Source organism: Ambystoma mexicanum, chromosome 2q, assembly GCF_040938575.1.
Source record: "Ambystoma mexicanum isolate Mex_15411 chromosome 2q, UKY_AmexF1_1, whole genome shotgun sequence".
NCBI lineage: Eukaryota > Metazoa > Chordata > Amphibia > Caudata > Ambystomatidae > Ambystoma > Ambystoma mexicanum.
The window spans coordinates 1,283,278,269-1,283,300,778 of NC_090924.1; the positions used below are offsets into that span (position 1 = coordinate 1,283,278,269).

Genomic DNA, 22,510 nt, shown 5'->3' on the forward strand with positions numbered 1-22,510 from the left:
GTGAGTCAACCCAGTCATATTAGGGACCCGGGGCGTTTCAGCAGCTGCGCCAAGTACAGAATATAACAATTAAAGCCACAGAAACAGAAATAATAGGAGACTGATTGAAAACCAAGAAGGCATATTGCAAATAAGGACCCCAGCCATATATGAGTGTATGGAATGCAAATATTTGGGGGACCCAAAGCAAATGATGTATCAAGGAGATATAGTTTACCAAAAAGGAGTATGCACAACCGTGGAGGTAAAGGAGGAATAACGTGTGAATATAAGAAGTGCTGGCAGGCGAGTAAACCAGGCAATCAGAAGTGTACGAGAAGTCCTGGCAGGGGAGTATACAAGGCAGTTGTAAATCTACAAGAAGTCATAAGAAGTGCTGGCAGGAAAGTAAACCAGGCAGTTAGACATGAGTGTGAATACCAAAAGCCCTGGCAGGAGAGTATACCAGGCAATCATGAGTGCATAATGTGAGAAACCTGAGCGTGTTCTCACTCCTACTCCCCCTGGATCATTTTCTCAGGTTGCCAGGGAAAGGCCATCACTTTTGGATCCTTACCCTGAGGGTAGAGAAGCGAGGGAGGATCACCTGGGTGGTGGATCCTTGGGGATTGAGAATGGTGTGTCCCCAGACGAGACGTGGTATCCCCCTTTCCCTATTGAAGACCGACCTGACCCACCCGACCTTTGTTGGCTATTGTCAAACATCTCTCCTCATTTTTCCACATATTTCCCATGATAGCACTGAGACGAGGCAGAGGCGGCTAGCATTAGTGAACACCAGTAACTCCTTTCATCACTCTACCACTGGGACAATGAAGATGCCTGCAGAGTACTGTAAAGGTCAGGCATTTCCAACTAATTACTCTTATCAAAGACAGGTAACTATATTCCAAGGGCTCATGGCCGGGCTCATTAAATCAGTATCTCACGTATAAGGCAAAACTGGTGGAGCTGCAGGAGAGGCGTGGCAGTAGCCGGAGCTGTGGCAGATCATTGGAAGCGGAGTGCGCTGGGACGAACACCCTTGTGAGGCTGGGATCGAGTCTCGTGGCTGGCATCAGAGCAGGAGCTCCATTCTGCACCGGTCGCACAGCGAGAACTGGTGCCGAGCTGGACTGTTCCCAAAGAGGTGGAAGAAGATGCTTGTTATCTCCGGGGGTTTCACCAAACAACAGAGTGTCTGAGGGGCAGGAGAAGTCTCTGTAGTAACCGGAGCAGCAGGGAGTTGAACCCGGATTGGAATTCGCAAGACACATGTGCGCCTTGGAAGCAGAGCCAAGCTGCAATACCGGTGGGTTTCTGTGGATGGGGAAACAATGGAGAAACACTGGCCCACTCTGCTCACAAATGCGAATATCCTGTGAAACAGTATTAAGTGGCTGAAAAACATTGTTGAATCAATCCGTGTGTGAAAACTCTATGCGCGAGAAGCAACAAAGTAGAAAGCCATTGTTAAAACCATTAAGACCATCTGCGAGAATAGGGCTGCTCGCAAGTACCCTTTAATAATATTGAATTACTGAATCACTGTATCCCGAATATTGAATGCTAGATGACCAAGGGAACCAACATTACCTGCGCATTGTCAAAACCAAGAGTGTGTTGGGAAATGTTTAAAGAACTGTTGGGGAAGTGTTTCTTGCATACTCAAGGGGCTGCGCAGAGAAAGGTGGAGGAAGAAATAACACCACCACACAGTGAACTTTATGCAAGAATACAGTGAGGCAAGGTCAAACACTGACAAAGGATATGTGACACACTGTGGGAAAGACAAGAGGTTAAACAGGAGAAGCCAGGGGAGTGTGAGTCTACACATAAAGCCAATAGGCCTACAAGGAGAAGCCAAGAGAATGTGAATCTGAACACAGGAGAAAATACAGATGGGTGGACTGTGTGATCTGACAACTGCACCAAAGCAGTGAGCCCTGTATTGTGAAAGCCAAAGATATTGTGAAACAAACCAAGAAGGAAAACTGTAAGTGAACTGGTGACGCAAACCACAAGTAGGGTCTGGTTGACCTAGAGTTGAAATAAACATTGGTTGCTACGTTGAAGTCTTGAGGAAGGGAGCCCCGAGACGTGATGCACTGCAAATGCTGTCTTGAGGATGGCGCCTCAAGACCCTTTTCATTTGAACTGTGTTGCTTTGAACTTGGGAAAGGTAACCTCAATACTTTTGTGGAACTTTCTTGAACTTAGGGAAAGGGAGCTTAAGAGGAAGCTAAGAGCTGGAAGAAGCTCAGAACTTTGGGTTGATGGGCATTTCTTTTATGATTGCCATCCCTACACATTGTTTAGCTTTAGTTGTGAGGGCAAGGATAGGTTTTGGACTCAGGCAGACTTTTATGTTGAACTCTTTGACACAGGCCTTCCTTAGTTTCGTTCAGGTAGGGGCATCCTACCCTAGCATAGGGCAAGTTAGGCCTTGTACCATCCTGACACTTCATGTAATAATCCATTTTGTTATGAACCTTGAAATTGTTGTCTGTTTCTTGCTTCATGATGCCTTCACAAAACCCAGGCAGTTAAGGCTTTTTGATCTTTGAGAACCTTTGCGTTGGAAAATCATTTGTATTGATGAAAAATCCAGGTGAAGAGAGCCACCCTCTGGAACCAAGGCTGTATGACCTTGGAGAACGTTTATGTTGGAGCTGTTCTTTTTTCCTTTACGAACTCTTTTTGCAATCACCCAAGGTAAAAGCCTTTCCCCTTTTCATTGTATAGTTTTTAGTTTATAGTGTGAGGGTCAGAATACAACTTTTGGACACAAGGACAGTTTTGATTTTGACATCCTGACACAGATGGTAGGGAAATACCTCTTAGAGCAGGGTAAGAGAGAGGCCTTTTCCCAACCCTTGTGTGTGCAATAAAAGTATTTAACCAAAAACATAGCTAAATTGTGTCTGAGTTTCATTCCTGACTCTTCACACACCTGTCTTAGGCACACAAGTTAAGGCCCTGCCGGCATTGTCGGGCATGCTGGGCTCTGGGGATGAGTCCGTCGACTAATGCCTTCTTCTCTTCTTCAAGGAAGAAGAATGACAGTAGTTGGTCCTCGTGAGTGATCTCTTATGAGGTTTTTTCTACCGTTTTTTCGGCCGTGAAGCTTTTTCGTCCGGTCGAATCTTCGATGGAGTGGTACTTGGAGACCCCCTCAAAGTCTTTGGTGTCATAACCCGACACGAGCCGCAAACCACCACAATGTGGTCAGTACCGAGTCACCACAGACAAACCATGCAAGGATTGTTAAGTGATATTTTTGGGCCGCAATCACGTCATTAATACAGAGGTTTTCGGAATAGACATGTTGACAAAGTTTACCAGGCATTTGAAAGAATTTTGAAGACAAATAAGTGTGCAGAAGAAATTTCTTAAGCGAAGGTCCCGAGTAAAGTGCTGGGCAGGAACTGAGATCAGGGGGGGTGCTGAGTGTGCTATTTGTACCCACATCGAATTCACCGGCACGAAGATGATGACTCGACGGCCATCGATGCTGGTGCGCACAACATCCCCTGCTGGGAAAAAGTTTCAGAGAGCTGCACAGCAGGAGACTAAATATCTAAGATGAGGGATCTGTGGGAGGACACACTCCATTAGAAGAGATATTTTCTAGGAAAGGGTCAATTTATGCAAGTTATCCTGGCGACCAATTTTTGCCAGTATTTTAGCCTGCCAACACGTGTTTCAACTGATGGTCATTCTCAAGGCTGTGGTTACAGAAATAGCTAACTGGTAGAAATGATGCTTCTGTTTGCCGGATAGGTGATGTGTAATCATTAGCGATCCACAATTATTCAATAGTGATCCACAGTATTCATTGATATGTAAATCTTGACTACGTTTATTCCAGGTACTGGTATCCTCCGATTATTCCCCAAATCCAGTTTCAGGATCACTAGTTAGTACTTCTGTCTCATCGGAGTAAACAGGTTTTAAGGCGGACAGGGTCATCCATCTATATAAAAATCTGTATCATGGGAGGAGTTGCATCCATGCTATGTAACTGAAGCGAAGAAAATTGGTCAGCAGGTAACTTGCATGAATTGACCATTTCCTAGAAAATATCTGAACTACATGTGTTTTTAAAAAAATTATAATGATTACGGATTTTTTCTAAATCATGTCATATGTTAATGTTAAAGGACATTTGTACCATGCACTAGCACCACCGGCGTGGTACCCTGGCGCTTAGGCGGCTCTGAAAGAGGGAGGGGAGGGTGTTAGTGGGAAGAAGCCGGAAAAGTGCAAGAGAGCAGTGATATGCTGTTGGCGGCCTCAGCCTGGTGGGTCCGTTGGCTGGGCCTGGGGTGTATTCGGCCGGTAGTCGTCGTGTACTGTTGCGCAAGTCTGTGTGAGTTTGTTTGTTTTGTTGTTGCAGTGTAGTGAAGTTTGTGCGGTTTGTTGTGCTGAAGGTTTGTGGTTGTGTTTGGTTTGGTGTTTGAGAGGTGTATGCAGAGAGGGGATTGTTAGTGCAATTGGTTAATTGGCATCTTTACCCTTAGTTTTGAGGCGCTGGGTTTACGTAATCTCTCCAGGTGGGGTTCGGGAGCATCCTTCTGACTCTGTTCCGATCTGTATCCGTCCGGCCTTCAAGGTTCCTTTCACATCTGGTCCCCTCCTCCCCCAGCCTCCCTTGCAGCACTACCTGTCTTCCCTTCCCACTCGTAGGGCACGTGCCCATGTCAGCGTCCACAGCTCTGATGGTGTGGCGATTGCCAATATCCTGGTAATTCCACCACGCTGTGGTACCTGGTGGCAAGTAAGGTGCGTGTGTAGGTTTTAGGTGGGAATAAGTGTGGGTTGTTGACTCCCTGTCTGTGTGTGGCTCTTGTGTTCCACTCTGACCGGCGTCAATCGTCCAGGTGCCGTGGGAGTTTCTTCACATAGGGAGTTATTCACGGTCTGTTGGGATTTGTCCGTTTCCACTCCAGTTTAGTCATCCCTTTTCCTTCCTGTTTCGCTTTTCAATTTGAGTCTTTGGTGTTGAAGAGCCAAGTTTTTAGTAATTTCCTAAATTTTAGGTGATTTTTGGTGTTTCTTATTTCTTTTGGGATGTTGTTCCAGGTTTTTGCGGCTAAGTGGTAGAAGGGGGTGCCTCCAAGCTTCTTCTTGAGGTACGGTTTTGGTTCCAGGCGGATTTCAGTGCTTGACCTGAGGGGTCTTGTTGGTTTGTAGATTACTTTCTTTTGTAGAAATTCTGCTCCTTGTCCGCTGATTGCCCTGTGCGTTATGCACATTGTTTTGAAGGTGATGTAGTGTTTTACTGGGAGCCAGTGTAGTGTTTTAAGGGCAGGAGTGATGTGTTCTCTTCTTGATAGTTTGAGGAGTAGTCTTGCTGCTGCATTTTGGATCTGTTGTAGTTTCTTCAGGAGGTATTCTGGTATTCCGAGGTAGAGGCTGTTTGCATAGTCGATTTTTGACATAATTAACATGACAACCAACAATTTGATATATGTGCACGACATTGTATATATTACATGTGTTTGTATTTTATCTGATGTGCACTCAATAATAGAATTAGGCAGCCACTTGAGAAGCCTACCTTGAGTAAACAACTAAATATTTCCTAGAGTGTATATACTTTATATATTTTGCACACAAAGTGCATTAACCCCTTAACTGCCATGCGTTTTCCCCTGCAGTGCCAAGGCACTTTTTGGTGATTTTGGTATGTCGCCATTCAATCCCTTGTAACATTTTTGTTCCATGAGATATCTTGGCCAAATTTGGCCCCTTTTTCAACACATGTAGCGTAACGCCACCAAGGAATCCTAGTTTGCTGTAGGAGGGTGAGAGAAAATAACCAAAAGAACTTTTTTTTTCAGAAACTGCCAATACAAAGATGTACATAGAAGCCTGTGTTTTTTTGTAAGAGCTAGGAACAAATGGTTTGCTGTGCTGAATTCACCATTTTCCAGGCTTTCAAGAACAGGTCGAGTGGAAACCAAAAAAACTTATTTTGATATGCTAACCAGCCAATAGGCATGGGTGGACGGAATGGAAGAGAAGGGTAGGAAAGCTGAATGGGAAGACAGAAAGGCATACATTTCTGAAAAGTAGACAAAATTCCAAGTATAGGAAGGGGTGATTTGTGCAGGTCAAGCAGCAACATAGGGAAAATTTCATAGTTTGGGGGAAAATAACTAGAAGTAAAAAATAAAAATTTAAAAAAAGGTATGTGGTGGACATTGTTGGCCCGGTAAGGCAATGGCTTCTGTGAATTTTGAGAAAGACAATGCTCTGCTACATTCCCCCGACTCTTTGTCAGGAAATTTTTCGTAATGTTTCACAAAACAAGCAATACCACAACCCAAAAACTGAGCCATGGTACACAGGATTTTTATGCTTACTGCCTAAACAGACGTAATTAATGTTTGAAGATAAGGAAAAGAAATGTGGTGAGGAAGGGCAAGCATACATTTTTTGAAAGAGCACAGGCAGCTCTTTTTAAGGGTAGGTGACTTGTGTAGGTTACAAAAGTGTATAGTGCCTAAAGCAGCGACTAAATGTAGGTCACATTTGGGAAATGAAAGGGTTGTGTGACAAGTGCAGCAGCAAATGTGTCAAAACGTTATGAAAACCGCGCAAACAACAAATATCGTACCTTCCCGCATTCCCACAGCTGTCCCGACAACAAACCGATACCTCACATGTGTGAGTAGACCTACCTGGGCGCAAAGGGAAAAGGCTAAACCACTGGTAACCCCAAGTCTTTCGGCAGAGCAGATTTTGTGGGATATTGCTCATGTGGACAACCTAGAGATTTGGGCCTAGGGTGTCAAAGACATCAAGGAAAACAGGGAACTCCATGCATTTCCTAAAAGAAGACACCCGTGGGAAACCACAGAGGTCTGATTTGCGCGAATCGCCCCATAATATATTACCCACAACCCCCGGCAAAGTCCAAAATGTGGCAAAATAACTACATTTTCAGACATTTCACTCTGCCTACCCACCGAAACATGCCGCCAACACCACATGTCCTACCTTCCAGCGTTCCCACAGGTGTAACGACGAAAACCGTACCTCACATGTGTAGGTGCACCTACCTGGGCGCAAAGGGGAAAGGCTAAACCATTGCTATACCCCAAAGTGTTTGGGGAGCCAACCTACAGATTTGGGCCTAGGGTGTGTCAGCCACCAAGGAAAACAGGGAACCCTGTGCATTTCCGAAAAGAAGACACCCGTGGGAATCCACAGAGGTCTTACTTGCGCAAACCGCCCCAGAATTTATTACCCACAATCCTTGGCAAAGTCCGAAATTTGGCAAAGAAACCAACAATTTTCAGACATTTCCCTCTGCCCACCCGCCAAAACATGCCACCAACACCACATGTCCTACCTTCCCACGTTCCCACAGCTGTCCCGACAACAAACCGATACCTCACATGTGTGAGTAGACCTACCTGGGCGCAAAGGGAAAAGGCTAAACCACTGGTAACCCCAAGTCTTTCGGCAGAGCAGATTTTGTGGGATATTGCTCATGTGGACAACCTAGAGATTTGGGCCTAGGGTGTCAAAGACATCAAGGAAAACAGGGAACTCCATGCATTTCCTAAAAGAAGACACCCGTGGGAAACCACAGAGGTCTGATTTGCGCGAATCGCCCCATAATATATTACCCACAACCCCCGGCAAAGTCCAAAATGTGGCAAAATAACTACATTTTCAGACATTTCACTCTGCCTACCCACCGAAACATGCCGCCAACACCACATGTCCTACCTTCCAGCGTTCCCACAGGTGTAACGACAAAAACCGTACCTCACATGTGTAGGTGCACCTACCTGGGCGCAAAGGGGAAAGGCTAAACCATTGCTATACCCCAAAGTGTTTGGGGAGCCAACCTACAGATTTGGGCCTAGGGTGTGTCAGCCACCAAGGAAAACAGGGAACCCTGTGCATTTCCGAAAAGAAGACACCCGTCGGAATCCACAGAGGTCTTACTTGCGCAAACCGCCCCAGAATTTATTACCCACAATCCTTGGCAAAGTCCGAAATTTGGCAAAGAAACCAACAATTTTCAGACATTTCCCTCTGCCCACCCGCCAAAACATGCCACCAACACCACATGTCCTACCTTCCCACGTTCCCACAGGTGTCCTAAAGAAAACGATACCTCAAATGTGTTGGTGCACCTACCTGGGCGCAAAGGGAAAATGCTAAACCACTGCTAGCCCACCAAAGCCAGGGACATTACTCCCCCGACCATCCTGGAGCGCTGGCTGGGCTGTGTTACAAAATTTCCCTGGGGGGAAGGAAGGGGAACTTGCCGGGGGGGCTCCTTGGAGCTGCTGCTGTGCTTGGGGCTGGTACACCCACATGGGAAATGGATGCCCCCGGCCCGGGACATCACCTCCAACTGCCCTGAGTTCTTGCTGGCCTGTGTTACAGCTTTTCCCATACCAGGGAGTCTGGGCAGCATGCCCATACCTCCCCGAAGGGAAAATCTGTAACGCAGGTCAGCAAGAACTCCAGGATTTGTCGGGGGTAATGTCCCTGGCTGGCTGTCTCCCGTGTGGGTTGACCATCCCCAAGTGCAGCGGCAGTCCCAGGGAGCCTCGGCAAGGTCCCCGTCCATTCCACAAGGGGAGAAGCTGTAACACAACCTAGCCACAGCTCCAGGTTGGTAGGGAATCATATCCCTGGCTTTGGGCGGCTATCTCCCATGTGGGTTGAACATCCCCAAGCAGAGCAGTGGTTCCCGGAAGGCCTGGGACATTCCTAGTCCTTTCCAGGAGGTAGAAGCTGTAGATCAGGCCAGCCAGAATACCAGGCTGGTTGGGGATCATGTACCTGGCTTTGGGCACCCGTATCCCATGTGGGCCGCCATCCCCAAACCCAGTCAGGAACTCTGGCTGGCCTGCGTTGCAGCCTTTCCCTTCAGTGAAGAACGGGGACCCTGCCAGAAATGCCACTGGACTTGGGAACGGTCGACCCACATGGGAGACAGCAACCCAAGGCCAGGGACATCACCCCCGACAAAACCTGAAGCTCTGGCTCAGCTGTGTTACAGAATTTCCCTCAGGGAAGGGATGGGGACCCTGCTGGGGCTCCCTGGGACAGCAGTTGCACACAGGGATGGACGCCCCATATGGGAGACAGCCCACCAGGTACATTACCCCCGACTATCCTGGAGCTCTGGCTGACCTGCGTTAAAGCTTCTCCCTCCGGGAAAGGTCGGGAACCTGTCGGGGCTCCCTGAAACCACAGCTGGGCTTGGGGACGGTCAAACCACATGGGAGACACCCGCCCAAGGCCAGTGACATCACCCCTGACCACCATGAAGCGCTGGCTGGGCTGCGTTAGAGAATTTACCTTGAGGGAGGGAAGAGGATCCTGCTGGGGCACCCTGGAGCTGTCGCTGTGCCTGGAGATGTTACACCCACATAGGAAACGGATGCCTTGGGCGGCTGTCTCCCATGTGGGTTGACCATCCCCAAGTGTAGCGGCAGACCCAGGGAGCCTCGGCATTGTCCCCGTCCCTTCCACGAGGTGAGAAACTGTAACACAACCCAGCACTTGCCCTTGGGCCCTCTTTCCCGGACAATCCCTACCCAGTCTACCACCCCACTGCACTTTTCCATCCCCTCCCCCCTCCTTCCCCTGGCACTTGCCACCTTGGCCTGTACAGCACTTGCCCTGCCCATCCATGGGGTCCCACCACTGCAGCCCCATGCTTGGGGGGGGGGGGGTGGCATGCACCAACATTTCTGGTGGTCCCCTACCCCCACCGCAAGTGGATGGGGACGCCTCATGTAGCCCTCCCTGGGGCCAGATAGGGACAGAAAACTGCCCCCAGGAAGGGCTACATGAGGTGTCCCCATCCACTTAGGGTGGGGGGAGAGAGGGCCACCTCCCTTTCATTTACCAAAACATGTGTGGTGGCTAGTGGCCCCCACCCCCACCCAAAACTCTGTTTATTTTTAATCTGCCCCCTTCCCTGGGGGCAGATGATCACCAAACTGCCGCAGGGTATTGGTCCTATGCTTTGTGGGTTGGGAGGGGTGAAGAGGGCCTCTTGCATAGTAAGCAGCCCCCTTTCAGAAACAGATCCCTGGTGTCGAGCAATGCTTCAAAAAAAGGTGTTGTTGGAAAGGGGAGAGTCTCCCCTTTCCAGTGACACCTCCCTCGATCTGAATGGCACAGGGGGAGAAAGGTGGAGACTCACCTTTAATTTTCACTGCGGCAGCCATTTTCAGCTGCCGCAGTGAAAATTACTTTAAGTTTCTTGTCAGCACGCATACGCATGCGGACGTGAAACTGAAAGAAATCCAAACCCCTGGCCGTAAGGAGGAACCTCCTCCTCACATGGCCAGGGGGTTGGATTTTAGTTTTGTGCGATCCGTGCTTTGCAGGGATCGCACAAAACAGAATGCTAAAAAGGACGAGCTATCTCGTCCTTGGCACTACAAACGTAATGTCAAGGACGAAGCACTTTACGTATAAGAACTTAATTTGGATCCTAACCAGAGGAATGCGTTTTGTATTTGTTTTTTATAACACGCCTAATACCGTACCCGAGTTCGGTTTCTAAACGCAGATCCGGGATTCAAACCTCTGTTGCTCTGCGTGGTCTTGCTTCCAAGACCAGTACGTTGCCCCTGTGCAATCCTGATTCTGTATTTCATAGGAATACTTAGTTGAAAGGGATCAAGTGCTCTAGATCTCATTTCCAAAAGTGAATTTTTCCATGACATCTGGCAGGGTGTCAAGTAGTTTAAGAGCAGTTAAATTACCCCCTTAAACCAGGTGCAGTAATAAAAATATACAATTGTTCTTGGCGCAAGTTACTTCAGATTCTGCCAACCTACTCTCAATACATACCCTTCAAAAGGATATCCTTCATGGACCATCATAGCAGGTCTAGCAGACACTCTCGCCGAGACCAGTAGGGTAGTAAGGTCTGATGTGCGTCCATTAAACAGTGATCACTGTGAGCTTCCGAAGCCATTGTAGCGACCTTCTGCGCAGGCAGACCTCTGTCATCACCAAGATGCTGGGTCATAAGACCCAGCAAGAGCAGAAAAGCTGAGGCTGGTACTGTTGTCTGTGGCTGGAAAACATGGACCATCTTGTAGATGTTCGCCACTCTGTCCTTGGGCGGGAATCTCCATCCCGGGCGAGTAACCAAGACAGCACCGATAAATCGGAGGGACTGGGACAGCGAAACTGGAAACTTGAAGTTCAAGGAAAAGCCCAAACTGGGCAATAGGCTGTACGTGCTGTACAGGTGTGCCGACGCTAGATCTGGTGAACGGGCTTCACCCCGAGAATGCCTTCCCTCCTGAGGTGAGCTGCCACTACTGATAGCAGCTTGGTGAAAACCTTGTATTTGTATTTATTTATTTGTAGAGCGCAGCCTTGCCCTGAGGCATCTGGGCACGTAGTTACAAGAAGGTGGTTACAGGCAGGCATAACCTGTTCCGACAGGGGAACAGTTTTCAGCAAGACTTAAATACAGAACTTAAAACATAACAATGCAGGTTACACATAATTACTCCAAAGCATGTAAAGGATACTAAAGGCTGGTGAGGGGATGAAATGAGAAGGAGAGGTCGAGAGGACAGAGAATTTAGAAAGGTGTAGGAAGTGCTGAAGTAGTCAAAGGTAGGTGCCTATGGTGAACGTGTAGTAGGCTCATCAAGCTTGGGAAGCCAGAGTTTGGTTTTGAAGGAGAGGAACTTAGGTTCTGATCTGAGTGTGGAAGGGGTGGTATTCCAGAGTTTAGCTGCAAGGACTGGGAAGCTTGATCCCCCAGCAGACTGCAGCTTAAATCTAGGTATAGAGTGTGTTGACATAGGCTGCTCTCAGCGGTCAGTTTGCGACATGCTGCAAGAAACGGCTAGTCAGATAAGCTGGTGCCAGATTGTTGTGAGCCTTGTAGGTTAAGGCTAAGGTTTTGAGCAATATTCGCTGCACGACGGGAAGCCAATGAAGGTTGCGTCTAATGTCTGAGATGTGAGATCTTCTAGGGATGTTGAGGGCCGCCCTGATGGCGTTGTTTTGTGTAACTTGTCAACATTTGACTGGTCCCTAGGTAGAGAGCGTTGCAATAGTCTATTTTTGCCATGGTTAGTGTGCTGACTAGGATGATGCAGTTCTCAGTGTTCAGGAAGGGTCTGCATGCTGTGATAATTTTACAAGTATAAGCCGAGGCAGACGCAATGGTATTAGCTTGTCTTGTTAGGGATAGAGTTGCGTCGAGATAAATGCCTAGAGTTTTTGCTGCGTTCAACACTTTAATGATGTTACCATCTATGGTAAATGATTTGTAATCTGGGTCGAGTTTGGCCAATTTGGAATGTGATCCAAGGACGAGTAGCTCTGTTTCTACATCATTGAGGCAAAAGCCCATGATGAGCCATCCAAGCCTGGATGATTGAGTAGACATCATTAAGTGCCTTTGCATCGAGAGCAAAGTCACCAGAGATAGGGATGAGTATCTGGGTGTCGTCAGTGTACTTGGTGTATGAGACACCCAGATAGTCAAGTATGTCAAAGACTGGCTTGGTAAACACATTGTATAATGTGGAAGAAACACAAGATCCTTGAGGGACTCCGCAAGGGACAGGGGCAGGTTCTGCAGAGGCTAGAGGAGATAAGACCCTCATAGTTCTATTAGCTAAAAAGGAGCTAATCCAAGACGGCGCCGAGTCCGAAAAATGTGCTGCAATTTTGAGATGGTGGCAGAGAATTTTATGATCGACGAAGTCGAATGCCGCTGACAGATCAAGCAGGAGGAGGAGTGCCAGCTTACCCTTATCTTTTAGACCGTCAATTTGAGTTTTAAAATCAATCAGGGCAGTTTCTGAGCCATGTCTAGGACGGAAGCCAGATTGACGGAGACCAAGTAATTGGTTTGATTGAAGATAGTCCTGGATTTGCAAATATGCAGCGCGGTCTAAAATTTTTAGAAGGTAAGGTACCGTAGTAATAGGCCTATAATCGGCAGGGTTGCTCGGGTCAAGGGAGGGCTTTTTGATTAAAGGGATAACCCAAGCATCCTTAAGGTTGTCTGGGACAATGCCCGAACTGAAGGAGGCATTTAGAAAAGTAGTGATAAAAGGCGCAAGAACATGCGCAGCTTCCTTGATGATAGGTGCAGGGCAGGTATCGCCTTGACAGTTTGATGGTTTGAGCTTTTTGATGATCTTTTCCACTTCCTCAATGGATAGTGGAGATAAGATGAAGGGTTTTTAGAGACCGAGAGGGGGCTTGGAGGTTAAACGATGGTGTGTTCAAGGTAAAATCAGTTAGGTTATTCTTTTTTGCATTTAATTTTGCTTGCAGTAAGGCAATTTTATCTAAAAGTGCCTTTTGAATATTCATACACCAGGCAGCGTCTGCGGAGCAAGTCACCAGAGGGGCAACAGGGGACTCGAATTCCTTGAGGATCTTAAAGAGTTCCTTCATGTTTGATTGGGCCTGCATGATACGTTTGTTGTAGACCTCTTTTTTGGCTACAAGAATAGCAGCTTTATAAGTACAGGAGGCCAGAGTTAGGTTGTTTTTGTTAACCAGGGAGGGTATATTTTTCCAGAGGGATTCAGCCTTTCTTTTTTCTTTGCGTAAGTCTCTAAAATGGGGGGTGAACCAGGAGATCAGATGGGAACGAGGTTTCGGTTTACGCAATTTTAACGGTGCAATAGTATTGAGGGTTTTGAGCATAGCCTGGTTGTAAATATCCACTAAAAATGGAGGGTCTGAGCTGGTGGTCAAAGAGGGATTTAGTAGAGGAAGGATGATGGGAAGAAGTTTATCGGTCGAGATATCCTTATTACGGGTTCGAGTGGCAGGGGCTAGATTGGGTTTTCAGATTTGAGGACTGGAGTTAATTGCAAAGGTTATTTTGTAGTGGTCTGACCAAAGGCATGGAATCATAGAGATCACTTTGAGCTTCCAGTTTAGGTCACCAACCCAATCAAGGGTGCGGCCTTTGATATGAGTGGGCACTTGGATATGTTGGGTGCGGCCAAAGTCAGTTAGAGTGTTTAGGAGGTCAGTGGCTTTGGGATCATTCACATCTTGGTGGCCTAAATTAAGGTCCCCAAGTAGAAGGATTTGCGAATTGGGCTTGGTGCTAGAGGCAAGGATGGATGAAATATCGTCAATAAATTAGGAAATGGGGCCGGGGGGCCTGTATAGGAGATGCGCTGTAATAGTTTGGTTGGGGGAGATGGGTAGCTTGAAGGATAGAAGTTCAGCAGATTGAATCTTGATGTTGGGCATCATCCTAAGTTCGAGTGAGCTTCTGAAGATGATGGCTATTCCTCCGCCCTTGGATTGATTGGTGTCCCTGTCTTGTCTAATGATGGAATAGTTATCTGGGACTGCAAGGGAGAGTGAAGGTCCAGATGCATTATGCAACCAAGTTTCAGTGATTGCCAGGAAGCCTAGGTTACCAGAAGTAATCATGTCTGCAATATCAAGGGCATGTGCTGATAGGGAGCGGGCATTAATCAGGGCACCGGTGAGCTTCTTATTATTTGCCTTGATATGGCATTTAGTCGGAAGCGGTGGTGGGTTTGGATTCGTGGCCGGAACTAAGGATGGGATGTGAATAGGAGTGTGGTCGATGACTGGTCGTGGGAGTTTAGAGTTAGGGTAATGGCCCTGGTGGCGCGTCTCAAGATGTATTCTAGAAGCTAGTCTCGGATTTCTGATGTGTGAAGTGCATGGTTGACTCCAGTGAGTGCAGGTGAGTGCAGTCTGGTTCGAGGGTAGTTGGACAGGAGCATGGCGAAGGCTTGTGATGCTGCTGACGTGAGGAAGGGTATGTGTAGGAGACAAGTGTAGTGTCGAGCCAAGTTTCAGATTGTGAGCGTAGGTGTCGATGGGCTGAATCGGTGGTGTGGCTATGCTGGCTGTACTAGGGGACTGATTGGAAAATGAACGACAACATCTTGAGCCAAGTCTCAAATTCCTGGTGTAAGTAGTGCACGGGTGATTCGGTGTGGGTTTAGAGACAAAGTGTTGGATCCAGAGGGCTGGGTCATTCAGATAAGGGTTAGGTCTAGCCATGCTGGATAGGATTAGATTACTAGAGAGAGATGGGGGGGGGCGTGGCAAGTGTGGGCGAGGGGTGTAGCTGAGCACTGGTAGTGCGTGGGGGCAAAATCAGGAACAGAAGGGAAAGTAAGGGACAAGATCTGAAATGCAGTGATTGCCAATAAGTGTGCTGCAGCCGGAGAGACCAGTGTGATGGGCAAGATGAGTTTAGAGATTGCAGCATTTTTACACTCTGCTTCCGTGGGCTAAATGCAGTGTCAATAATACCAAGGCTAAATGCAAGGTCAAAAGGCACAATAGGTTAAAATGCAATATCAATGGCAATGGCTAAAGCAGTTGCGGTGGCAAAATAGGCTGCATGCAAACAGACTCAGTGTAGTAGGTAGTTCCAAGGAAAACAGGCGCACAAGTAAAGCACTAGCAGTCATTTGCTGGCTGGTAAGCTAGCAAGGCTACCATAGAACAAAGCAGAGGAGAAGAATAATTGGCAAGCAGGCTAAGTAGATAGGTGACATTATAAGCCGATGGCTGAATATAACAGAGTGTCGTGATACCAGCAAATTAAATGGAGTATATAACACGATAAAGTTAACTGTATATACGTGCCAGTGGTAGTATGTGGTTCATATTGACAATATTGTTCGAAGCGGTATTCAACCGTACTAAGAGCATATGTAGTGAAAGTCTAGTGAATAGAATAATGTCAGATAAAGATAGTGAGAAGGATCACTATCAAAGAGTACCTTTGACTGACTTGAGCGCGGACAGACGAGTCCAGTCGCGGACAGGTCACAGACAGGATAGTGGCCTTGTTCTTGCAGGCCTTTGTCTGTGGAGGCCGGCTTCTGCCTCCGGTTTCTACTGATTGGTTATGTAGCCAGAGACTCAAATGTTGCTAGGCAACATGTTGTTGGTGAAAATGAAGCGAAGCAGAGTTCATAGGGGCGGCTATCTTAGATATATCGGTGCATCAAGATCACAAGCACCATCTAGGTAGGGGCATGTGTAATCCTGCTCAGAATGCAAAGTTCAATCGATATTCTTTTGTTAGGCAGAAAGTGCCTTCGCTCTTACGGCGAGAAGGATCAGGCGTAGTGCTGACCCTGTAGCATACATCCAGTGGGTTCTGGAGTCGCTGGTTTGAGACAGAGGAGGGACTCCTAGGGCTCCTGCCTTGGCTGAGTCCTCGTTGAAACAGGTCGCAGACAGGGTTCCGAAGACAGACTGAAAGGGAATACTTTGAACTGGAAATTAAAGTTCCTCACTTTGAATCGCAGGTACTTCCTCTGGATAGCAACATGGAAGTAAGCAGCCTGTAGATCCAGGGAGACTAGCTAGTTATTCACGTCCTAGGCCTGGAGGATCTGAGCCAGAGTGACCATCTTGAACTTGTCCTTGCGCAACTACAAGTTCAGCAACTGCAGACCGAGGATGGGTCTCAGACCTCTGTCCTGCTTCAGCACCAGAATGTAGGTTGAGTGCCAACCCCTGCCCCATTCCTCTTTGGTCATAGGTGTCGAAGGGGCAAAAACCCCTTTCCTTGCCAGCCGGGCTCGCAGTTCACCATTGCTGTACTGCCAGCCCTAGCGACTTGGCGGTAGCACTAGAGGCTGGGAACTTTGAAGCGGCTCATCAGGCTTGGTGCCGAACAAGTTAATGAAATCAAATGGCATGTCCAGGCGTTTCGCTAGGAGCTCAGTAGCAAACCCCGACGTCCTTAGCCAAGAAATTCTTTGCAAGACTGCGCTGGTGGCCATCGTCTTTGCGACGCAGTCTGCGGTTTCCAGACCAGATTGCAGTATTTTACCGTCTTTGATGAGGGCTTTCAAACCAGAAGATGCCAGTTTAGCTGATGCTGAAACCGCCTGTGCCAGGGCAGAGGTAATGGGAGACGTCATGTCCTTGTAGTGGTAGCTCCTCTTCTTCTAAGACGAATGATGTGTGACAAATCTGGGGAATCCGGTCCTTCTCCCCTAGGGGGATCCACCCCCTTCGAGGCTAGGGAGGTGAGCTTGCTCTTCAAAATCCCTGCTAGGTGTTTCGGTATGCCCTGCCTATATGGGAGTAAGAAAACAACACATCTGGCTAAAGATAATGTTCAAATTTCTTCCTGCTTGACAATTTGTTATGAAAAACACGCCCCTGCTCATTAAAAGGACCGAGAATAAAGTATCGACAATCCTTGAATGGAGGAGATTACTAACACTGAAGTGAATCCCTGGCGGGAGAGCGTCGGCTATGGGAGGAGCTGCCAGACCAGCGGAAACTGCTTCAGCACAGAAGGAGGCAAAACCCTGAGACAACAGACAAGGAAATGTGCAAGGCCGGAGAAGCAGAATCCACGCAGAGTGAACTAAACCTGAAGGTGGAACCACATACAGGACGTGGTGGGCCCCTAGCCTGCTAACCGATGCAGAGGATTAGACCCTCTGATCTCAGCAGGAGAGCCATCAAAGAACGAGAGGGAAGAGAGCCACGGAACCCGAAAACATCCAGCAGAGAGAAGCAGCCAGCTCCGGACAACGCTGTTGCTCCTTGCAAGACAGATGGGTCAGTTTATCACCTTTTTCCATGTGTAGAAAGGTGAAAAGTTTAGTTTAGCTTCATGCCTTCGGGTGAATCGGTTGGCAAGATGCACCGTCCTGCATGTAACCTCCTTCATCAAGGCAGTAGAGGCAGATGCGGTACAGATCCGAAACAGACATGACTGTCATGATGCCTGCTCCCAGACATCAGGAGCAGACCAGTCTGCCCAGAGTACTGGCACCCCTGTAAGGCCCCAAAGGATTGCCTAAGGGCTTAAGTTGGCGCCAGGCTCATATTGCCTTTTCAGGCAAGTCAAGTTATCAAGTGGTGAAACCATGTATAGCCCACCTTGAGGCTGTTTGAAGGGACTACTTTGTTTAAGGGACTATTTAATTGGGTGTGGTACAGGGACTACTTTACCTGGAACTACTTCTGGGAGACTATTTAAACCACACCCAGAGAACAGAACACGCTTCGCGTTATTCTGCACTCCTGCAGCGTAACGCTCACCGTGCCTGCAGCTCCAGTCCAGTCTTCAGCCATGCCAGTCCTGTTCTTCATGATCCGAACCTGCAAAGGAAGAAGAGGGAAAAGATTAGAACAAGAGCTTTCCCAGATTCTCCATCGCAATCATCCGGGAGTCTCTGCACCAGCAGGGAAAGGAACACCAGTTACCCGCACTATACAAGAAAGCATCTTAAGAACAATTGGCATAGCACAGCGTGATACTCACCGATGCTGCGTTTGTCCATGCGATCCAGCAAGGCACTCTAACGTGATCGCCGTCTGGAGCAGCCGCATCTGCAAAAACAAGAAAAGACAACAGGTGAGCTGCATCTCGCTAAAAGACATTCAACCTAGCGCTGCAAGATATTTACCCGAAGAAGTATTCACTTGCGGTTGCACTAATCACCATCACATGATCTTCGCTCCGGGGGAGTGCCGCACCTGCAGAAAATAGAGAGGACAACAGATTAATCACGCGTATGAACAATACTGCATGCTAAGACATTTTTTCTTCATTTCGTGCAAATACTGAACCTTACCTTGGCATTTACTTTGTTTCTCTCGGAGAAGAGACACCTGTCTTCGGCAATTCTGGAGGAGAAAAAACTATAAAGAAATGGTACAGGAATGGACTGTAAAACAACCAGAACTCTAAAGCAATGCATGCTACTTAAGATTGGCATAAGACTTACCTCTGAGTCATTGTTGTCTGGAACTCTGCCATAAGATTACGGGATCAGTGAAGTTAACTGGATACCCAAGTTTCAACACACCCCTGCATACCGACGCAGGATGGAGAGCCCATCCTTCTGAACAATAAGGTGAGACACAGTAAACGGAACACAAGGAGGTCACGGAAGTAGAAGCAGAAGTAAAACCTCCCCCTATCGGTTAGCTAACTTTCCATTTGTACCACTCTAGGAAAATCTTCCTTCATGCCAGACAGACTAAACTAAGTGGGCAGGTACAGTCGCTCATCACTTCACTACGAGTCACGCTGGTGGAGACCATTGCAGTCCAGCTTTGTTCGGCGCCCCTGTTGAATCCAGGTGAGCGTAACAATGACTCCCGCAATCCACACTGGGTTTAAACCCTAAACACATTGTAGGATTCAGCATTGCAATGAATTCTAGAATGCGTAGAACAAGAATTGTTAAACAAACAAGTGCAGTGTTCCTAAAGTGAGCAGAGTGCACATAAAAAAGGAATTGAGATCACAGGGCACAGCGCCTCTATACAGGCCCTGAAGACATGTCTGATGCACAGTGCATGGAGGCATCAGGTGGACCCGATGCAGAGCCATAGGTCACCCACTGGCGGCCAAAAAGTTTATGAAGAGCATCTGCACTGGGAGATATTTATCATAGATGAGAAATCCGTGTAAGGAAGGCGTCAATTAGAAGTTTATGTTCCATTGGGCTGGTGAGGGGAGCAGGGGAAGAAGTTGAAGGACTAAGCAGTCCAACAACGTGCTTGGAATGCAGTCTTTTACAGTGCATTCAAGCTGGCGTTCTGAACCAAATGATTAAATGCGCATCCAGAACTGGGAAACTAATTGACATTTCAACAAAAAAAAAAAAAAAACATTTTTAAATTACATCTGAACTTTTCATAAAATATAATGAGAACATATATATGCCATTTAAAGTAGCAAAAAGTAGATTATTACCTCCTTTGATTTCATTTGGGGTCTTCTCATCAGCTTTTATAGCTTCATTTTTTCCCTTATCAATGATTCCATTTCCTCGACTGTTGTCCTCAGACACGGAGTTGATGGACGTCTAGAGACAAAATTAACCGCTCAGAAGACAAACATTTGTATGCATGCATCAAAAGTCATGTTCAAATTAATCCTGTAACTTTCATCATCAAATAAGTACAGTCAACACTCCCAGGCCACCTCTTGCACGGTAAAACAATCTACCTGATTAGCCGCCATGGGGGTGGGGTGATTAATCTGCAATGTTGAGGAAACCTGTTGCTGCTATTCCCTTTGCGATGTAAAACATAGCAGTCGTGTTGTCTGATAGAAAAAGGGCCTTCAAATGGATAGAGCAAATGCGCGTAAAACCAAGAAAACAGCCTTTAACTCCAGCACACTGACAAGAGACCTCTGCCTAGCAAAGCCCTAGTACTCTCTGGAACAGAAAGACCAGAACATACTGCGCTATATGCAGCATCAGACAGCCACAATGAATGTCCTTCTCACATATGTGTCACAGAGAAGTCTACAAACTGAGTGTTACATCTGTGTCAAGTATATTTTGTCACACTGAATGTTAGGTCAGGGAAAGAAAGACATCCAGTGTCATCTGAAGTGGTGAGGAAGTGGATTCTGGTGCTGAAGATCTGATTAACTAAGAGTATATGTATATTCTCCACTGGAAAAAGTAGGCTTTTACTATTGCCATTACCTTTATGAAAATCATGTGTGCAGAGCAAAGGTCAAAGAGGAGCATTCAGAACTGCAATACCTGTCTCTTGGCAATGAATTTAAGAAACTTGTGACATGGAGCCTAAATGGGAATGAGCATATAAGTATGTTGGAGATACAGTAGAATGCAAGGGTTCTATGTTCTTTCATCGATGGCTATTTTTTCAACAGGTTTTTTAACAAATTTATTTTACCGAAAAAAAACCATTTACTTTTTTTTTTAATGTTTGTGCCGCCCACCTCGCCTATTGTTTTCTTACTATTCTCGACCCCTGCAGCCCTTTATATGTCTCCTCCCTATTTTTTTTTTTCAGCAGACATTTGCGTTAAACCCATCGAAAAAATAGCCTTCGATGAAAAAAAGGTATACAATAAAGATTGCCCAAGCGCTCAGCGCAGGAAGTCTTGATTCTATTAAAGACACGGAGGTGAGCATTATGCTTCCACTTCTTTAATACTGCTATCCAACAGCTTTTTAAATCTTACTTGCCATTTTAAAAAAAAAATAAAAAAGAAGATTCAACTCGTAAAATAAAGAAAACGCAACAAAACAAAAACATGGGCATACTACAGCCTCTAAGCTCACTGGCCAATCCGGATCCCCTTTCCACTACAAATGTCAGCTGTACTGGGTCCCTTCTTTTTAGTTGCTTACATGACTGAGAATTATAATCTTAACTCAAACTCCAATGGCTTCAATAACAAAATGTTCTTTTTCTCTCCTCCTGCCTCTCACTGTCTTGTGCTGAACCTATCTGAATATCCTTAAGAACTCCCTTTAACTGGCTCCATGCGTCCTACTCTCGAGGATTCTTTTGCTCTTCCCCTATGCAAAGAGAGATACACAATGTTAGGGAGGGGGAATACATTCATCTTCTCATGACACTCAACACTGTTATTAATGCAACATAAACACCATGACAATCCATATTAAAATTCTGGCACACGTATTCCCGCAGGGCGGGATAATGCTCGCCTCAGTGTCTTTAATAGAATCAAGACTTCCTGCACTTGGGCAATATTTATTCTATGACAAGACCGGAGGCGAGCATTATGCTTGTTCAAAGCTTTCCATTACTGCAGAGGCTATATCGGAGACTGGCTTAAAATAGAATGTCCTGAATACTGAGTCGCTCGACCAGTCTACTGCCGTCATGATCTCTTGCAGCAGAACTCCTGCTGCGAAAGCTTGTGAGGCCATAGCCCCTCTAGTGGAGTGTGCTCCAAATATCGTAATGTCAATACCTGCTAGCTCCATTATCTCCTTAACGCATCTAGCTATGGTGGCTGTCGCAATTGCTTTGTATGGCTTCCTACGCGCTATAAGCAGTTGACTACCCCTGCGGGTCTTAACGCTGCAGTTCCTGCTTCATAACACTTTATGCATTGCGTTACATATAACTTATAATTGTTCGGGAAGTATGGCTATGAAATCACTTTAGAGTTAGTCTTTGACCGCTGTGCTATGTGAAACGCTACTCCTTATGGATAGAATACTTTCCTGTCTATCTCTAGAACTTTCATGTCTGAAACCCTTCTGCACGATACCAAACAGAGTAACGTTGCTAACTTCCCTGAGAGTGGTCTACTGGATAAAAGGTCGTTCCTTGGCCACTGCTCGAATAATTGCAGATCTTGTGAACATCCCATAAGGAAGAATATCTCGGCATGAGAGGCTTGCTAACGTCACCCCTTTCAGCAGCCTTGTCACGGGTGGATGCTCCCCTACTGGAGCCCCATCCACGAGCTTGTGCCCAGCTGAAATCGCAGATCTATACACTCCTACTGTCGTGAAGGCTCGCAGACTAGCTAGAAAGTTTATTACCTGTACTATAGGTGCTGAAATGGGAGAAATACTCCTCCTCCTGCACTACAATTCCCAGGCTTGCCATGCAGAATTATAGCTCCGGATTGTGGAAGGAGCTCATGATATATTGAAAAACTTTGCAGCTTCCTCGAAAAGCCCTGGCAGGCACCATCTACGCCTGAAATTCTGCATGCCAACAGCATTAGCGTCTGGGTCCTGTATTA

General features: G+C 46.8%; 1 protein-coding gene across 2 annotated transcripts in view; it reads right to left on the reverse strand.

Annotated features, from left to right (window-relative positions):
* The window catches only part of TOPBP1 (DNA topoisomerase II binding protein 1), a 1,370,800-nt gene that overhangs the window by 561,862 nt on the left and 786,428 nt on the right, over positions 1-22,510 (reverse strand). For both annotated transcript variants that reach the window (XM_069648712.1, XM_069648711.1), the window contains exon 19: positions 19,715-19,826. In XM_069648712.1, coding sequence (XP_069504813.1) covers positions 19,715-19,826 — 112 coding nt within the window. The remainder of the gene's footprint in view (positions 1-19,714; positions 19,827-22,510) is intronic.